The sequence below is a fragment of the Zootoca vivipara genome, chromosome 2 (assembly GCF_965207765.1).
Source record: "Zootoca vivipara chromosome 2, rZooViv2.hap1.1, whole genome shotgun sequence".
Taxonomy (NCBI): Eukaryota; Metazoa; Chordata; class Lepidosauria; order Squamata; family Lacertidae; genus Zootoca; species Zootoca vivipara.
The window spans coordinates 21718913-21724912 of record NC_142584.1 but is presented as its reverse complement, the minus strand read 5'-3'; the positions used below and the strand labels follow the sequence as shown (position 1 = coordinate 21724912).

The 6000-nt window shown below is 47.2% G+C and overlaps 1 protein-coding gene across 1 annotated transcript in view; it reads left to right on the top strand.

The window, feature by feature from the left end:
- The first annotated feature begins 214 nt into the window (after positions 1 to 214).
- Positions 215 to 6000, top strand: part of FAM20A (FAM20A golgi associated secretory pathway pseudokinase) — a 46920-nt gene continuing 41134 nt past the window's right edge. The window contains exon 1 of the mRNA XM_035104056.3: positions 215 to 573. Within this exon, the coding sequence (XP_034959947.1) occupies positions 215 to 573 (359 nt within the window). The remainder of the gene's footprint in view (positions 574 to 6000) is intronic.

Here is a 6000-nt window from a genome sequence, read left to right as displayed (position 1 = left end):
GCTCTCTCCCCACCGCCTCACCTGCTCCTGCAGCTGCCGCGGGGCAGAGGCCTGGCTCCGGATCCAGGCTCTTGGCGTCTCCTGAGGCCACACACCCACACCCCTCGGGACTCGTCTCCAGGAAGCCCCTCGCCCCACCCGAAGAGGCGTCAAGGGGGTGCCCTCACCCACGTCTCAGGGGCGCAGCGATCCCCGAGCGAGCGCCGGGCTGGCCATGCTGGGGCTCCGGCGCGACCGGCTGCTCATCCTGCTGCTGCTCGGGGCGTTGCTGAGCGCGGATCTCTACTTCCACCTCTGGCCCCAAGTGCGCCGCCGCCTGGCCCGCGCCGGAGCGCACGGGCCGGGCTGCTCCTGCCCCGCCGAAGAAGCCGCCGCCGCCGCTGCCGCCGAGCCCCCCAGCGCCGAGACCTCGACGCGGCTGCAGGAGCAGCGCAGCACCCAGGCCGCCGGCTCCAAGCTGCGGAGGCTCTTCGCGCACCCGCTCTACAGCGCCCCCGAGGGACCGGCCGAGAAGCTGCTCAGCGGGCAGGAGGCGCTGCGCTATTACCGCCGCAAAGTGGCCCGCTGGAACAGGTGCGTAAGCCGGGCTGCACGGGGAGCAGACCTCCGGAGGAGAGCTGGGTGGGGTGGGGGGGCTTCCCCGGGCAGGGAGACCCCGCCGCCGCCGCCGCCGCCGCTCCTTCTCCCGTTACCATCGCCTTTCTTTTCCTACCAGTGCCCCAAACTCCTAAACAGCGCGTGTTAATTTCGACCATAAGGACTAGAAACATGCTCCTGTTGTTCAAAAGGGAAATGGAAAAGCCCTTTCAGCCGGGGTGGGTGAGGGGAATGAGAGTTCATTGCAATGTCAATTCTGGAAGATTGGGTTTTGTGAGTGTTTTGTAACTTGGTTCTACTATTTGAGAGTAAAATGTGCAACTTCTGGCTACAAAGAAGTGGCCTTCTTGAGAGCAGACCAATAACTCCAGTGGGCAAGAGTTGCTGCTTCTCCACTAGCTCTGTTTCTTCTAAATCCCACTGAATTCAGCAAAGGCATGCATTGGATCCAAGTTTGTAAGTTTCCAGCCTTCCGCTTTAGCCCTTTGCCTCTTTGTTCTGAGTGAAATTGCTTTAATGGTCTGCATAGCCCAACCCGGCTTCTTCCTTTTTTAAAAAAAAAAAAAACAGAAAAGTTTCAGGCAATAAAGGTCCACTATGTCAGTCTTGAAGCCCGATAACCTTTTCAGCTGATCCTGCTTATCTCCAGGCTATGTAATGCTTCACCTGCTGATTTCTTTCTGCAGAATGTGTTGCTTGTTAAAGGTATAGGGACAAGACAGGTTGGCCTTTTTCTCATCAGTTGCCAACCCTACCACCACACTAAAAAAAAAGACAGAGAGAGAATGCTAAGATTTGCTCTGTTAAACACCGTACACTTGAAGCGTATTTCCCACTACTATCACCAAAGAATCCTGGGAGCTGTAGTTTGTGAAGGGTGCTGAGAATGATAGTTTGGGGGCAAACTACAGTTCCCAAAAATTCTTGGGGGATATGCTTTAAATTTGTGGCATGTGTGTCCACAGCTTAGGGCTCAATGCAGATGCCAGGGTTCCCTGACCTTACAGCTGGACATTCTTGTATCTCATGCTCTTGGTGGGATGAGACTGAAAGTGCTACTTACTGGAGTAAGCCGCACTGAACAGAAACTGCAACTTATTGTGATTCTTGCACATCAGTTGGGTGGTGGCCCTGGCTTCTCCCTGGCTGCTGGAAGAAATAATATGTGGCATCATTGAGCATGTTCACCAAACAGTAAGTTAAGCAAGGCTCAGTTCCTGAGGTTAAGAGGTCATTTGTCTGGGTTGCGATGAGGATCTTAGTCACTACTGGAGTAGATCAAAACCAGTAGCTCAGGCCCAAGACCCCACTTGCTGGAATATTTTGGGGTGCTCAGAATTGCAAGAGGAGAAAACTGCTTTTAAAACTGGATAGCACAAAATGTTCCATGATTCTACGCAGAACATCTGTCCTCCGACGTAGAGCAAGTTTGGTAACATGATCTTTTAAAATGTGACAATTTCTGTGCTCCTTTAACTCCTTGCAAGAGGTTATGACAGAGTCAACGTGTTAAACGACTACATACATTGGTAGGATTGACAGAAAACTTGTAGTAAAAAAATTGAACTACGGATTGACGAAGGATTTATAAAAAATCAAGCTATGATACAGATGCAGAGGGGGAAACCGTTACATTGAGATCCACAATTGGGAGGGGAAGTCAGAAGGGATTATATGTTTACCTATTTAATTCATTTGTTTATGCAAAATAGAAAATGCAAAAATAAAAGAGCCAACATGTGTTCATTAGCATAAAGTGTAGTTAAGAAATAAACACTAAAGGGAGAAGGAAGGGGGGGTGCAGTCCTAACTGAGGGAACCTCGATCCTTGCTCATTGCAAATGATTTGCACCACCGCTCAGCTATGGCTCTTCCCATCAAATTAATTCATCGAACGCCACAGCTGTCATATTTGGTAGCTCTTTGTATATTTGATTACAGCTGATTATCTAGGGTAAGGCACAGTTTGAAGTTTGTTTTATGTGAATTCTCCCTTCCTCAAATATTTCATGCAGTACTTGACCAGGAGGTCACAGTTTGTAAACTAAATGTCAGAACCTAATTGGAGCCCGCTGGATCAGGCCCCTGGCCCATCTAGTCCAGCATCCTATTCCCACAGCAGCCAACCAGAACTCTGACGGTGGAGGCAGAGTTTAACCATCATGCCTAGTAGCCATTGATAGCCATCCCCTCCGGGAATTTGTCCAGTCCTCTTTAAAAGCCATCCAAGTTGATAACCATCCCTGCAAATTCCATAATTTAACTGTGTGCCGTGTAGTTCCTTCCTTTTACTTCCTTTAATCTTTCCGCATTCAGTTTCATTAGATGTTCTTGAGTTCTAGTGTTATTGCAAGAGGGAGGAAAACTTTCCCCTACCCATTCTCTCCTCCATGCTTCCCACGAATTCTTCCCTTATCCCAGATTTCATGCAGTATTTGATCACGGTTCATAAACGAAGGGGGAGAAATGGCTGCTTTTTTTTTTACGTTTCAGTCTTATTCACTGTTACTTGGAAGTAAGGCATGCTGATTGCTTTGGCACGTACGGCCAGGTAAAGTTGCTGAAAACTGCAGCCTTAGTCTTTTAAAATGCACACTGTACAAAAATAATAATTGGGGAGTGCGTTGAGCAACCGTGCCTTTTCTAAATGCTGCGATTGAGCTTTGTTTAGTCTTTAAACTTATAACAGGGCCACTTCTATCCTGCAGGAAAAAGTTCAGCTGAAAGCCTTGGCGCCAGAGCCAAAAATCTTTATCACAAATCTGCCACCGTGTCTATTTTGTGCTTAGTGCCTAATCAGTACAGCTTACGTGTCACCAGCAAAGGAAAACAAAGTAATAATGTAAGAACAAGAACTGGTCTGAGCTCGAAGGAGCATAATAAGAGTGTGTGACCTTGTTTTGGTTCAATGGGACAACTGTATTTCTCTTTGAACCACTGAAACGTGACTAGAGAGATAAATAAGCCTGTCACCTTAGATCAAAAGAAAGCATGATGCAAGCACAGCTCTTTGGTCTCTTGAAACTTTTGCAAATAACAGCGGCGGTGATGGTGGGAGAGCAATATGTTTTTTCCTAATGGTGCAAATAGCAGCTTGGGTGTGCGAGAGAGATTTTAATGTGGAGAATGGGGGCGAAGACAGTACCTGGGGTGGTATTCAACTAGGTTTTACTCAGAGTAGACCCATTGCAATGAATGAACCTGACTTAGTCACTGAGTGGGTCTTCCCCGAGTAAAACATAATTCAGTATTGCCCCGGCCACTTAGCAACACTATTCTCAATGCATGCACGCACCTGTTTGTGTATGCCAGTGTGGTGTAGTGGTTAAGAGCGGTAGTCTCGTAATCTGGTGAACCAGGTTCGATTCCCCGCTCCGCCACATGCAGATGCTGGGTGACCTTGAGCTAGTCACACTTCTTTGAAGTCTCTCAGCCTCACTCACCTCACAGAGTGTTTGTTGTGGGGGAGGAAGGGAAAGGAGAATGTTAGCCACTTGGAGACTCCTTAGGGTAGTAATAAAGCGGGATATCAAATCCAAACTCCTCCTCTTCTTCTTCTGTTTGTACTACTGTCCTGAAAATTCTCCAGCAGAAACCACTGCTGTCCTCTGTGCGCAGTCACTCCCGTGCCGGGATGCCATCAGGAATGCTTCCTACTGCCGGTGTGCAAGATGTTTCTGCCCGCTCAGCTCCCATCCCCACCTGCCACCCATTTGCCTCTCCTACCAGCAGCCTGCTTCTCCCCATCTGCCCCACTGGAAATGGCACTGAAAGCCAGGAGGCAAGCTGGGAAAAGAGGACAGCGCCCAGCTGGGGGAGAAATAGCTGCTTAGGGAGGGAAAGAGGGAGGCACCAACTTGCAGAAAATATGGGGGTGGGGTGGATCCCCTGAATATTTTATTGGGCTGGGCTGAGGGAACCAGGGCCCCACAAAGTTGGCGCCTATGGCACTGAAACTGGCTTGCCCACTGGTTGAGAGATTGATGTTGGGGGTAGGGGGGGTATATCTTTGCTTGTTCTCCTTGATCTCTCAGCGGCTTTCGATACTGTTGCCCATGGTATCCTTCTGGAGAGTCTCAGGCAAGTGGGGGGATTGAAGTCACTCTCCTACCTTGAATCTGCTCCTACTTCTGGGGCCATTTCCGGAAAGTCGTTATGGGTGGCTACCGCTTAGCACCACAGGAGTTGTCCTGGGATGTCCTGCATTTTGTCCCCTGTACTGTTTAACATCTTAGGGTGAAGGGGCAGGTAATTAATATTTACTATTATTATTATTATTCTAATTTATTTATTTGGTTTTTTTCACATTAAAGTTTTACAATCATGTATCCAACATAAAACATAAAAACAAGATTCCAAAGAATCTCCTGGACTTCCCTCTTCCCCTTTGTGGGTACTATTGTTAATCATTTCCTCCTGCATTTTTTATGATAATAATCCAAACCTTTTACATCTCCATTATGTCCAAAATTCACCATGAAACTGCAAATGTTACTCCAATCCTATGGACGATTTTAGCTGTTTACAATGGTTTTTAAGATAAATTATATAAATGTTCCCCATTCTTTATTAAATTTTTGGTCTCCCTGGTTTCTGATTCTTCCGGTCATTTTAGCCATTTCAACATAACCCATCAACTTCATCTGCTATTCTTCTCTGGTAGGGACTTTATCTTCTTTCCATCTCTGGGTCAATAACATCTGTGCAGCTGTGGTCACATACATAAATAGTCTTTTCTGCTCCCTTGGGATTTCGGCACCTAGAATTCCTAAAAGAAAGGCAAGGGCAGGTAATTAATAAATCAAGGGTGATTAATTTACCTAGTTAGAATCATAGAATCATAGAGTTGGAAGAGACCACAAGGGCCATCCAGTCCAACCCCCTGCTAAGCAGGAAACACCATCAAAGCATTCCTGACAGATGGCTGTCAAGCCTCTACTTAAAGACCTCCAAAGAAGGAGACTCCACCACACTCCTTGGCAGCAAATTCTACTGCCGAACAGCTCTTACTGTCAGGAAGTTCTTCCTAATGTTTAGGTGGAATCTTCTTTCTTGTAGTTTGAATCCATTGCTCCGTGTCCGCTTCCCTGGAGCAGCAGAAAACAACCTTTCTAGTTGTTGAATTGAAATTTTATTTAAAATTAATTAATTAATTGATTTAATCATCATCATAACTAAGAGTTAGCTTTGTGGTGCAAGCTACTTTATGTACCCATCCACATAAACCCTCTCAGTCAGCATTCAGCCCCTGGGCCTAAAATTCCCTACCCCTGCTCTATGGAGACCTGGTGAAGTACACTGGCTGCCCCTTGCCTACTTTCTTGATGCCACCAGCAAGCAAGAAAAGCCTTAAAAGACTCCTGCTACAAATGCCTCTGGGTAGGTTGTCGAAAGCTATGGCTT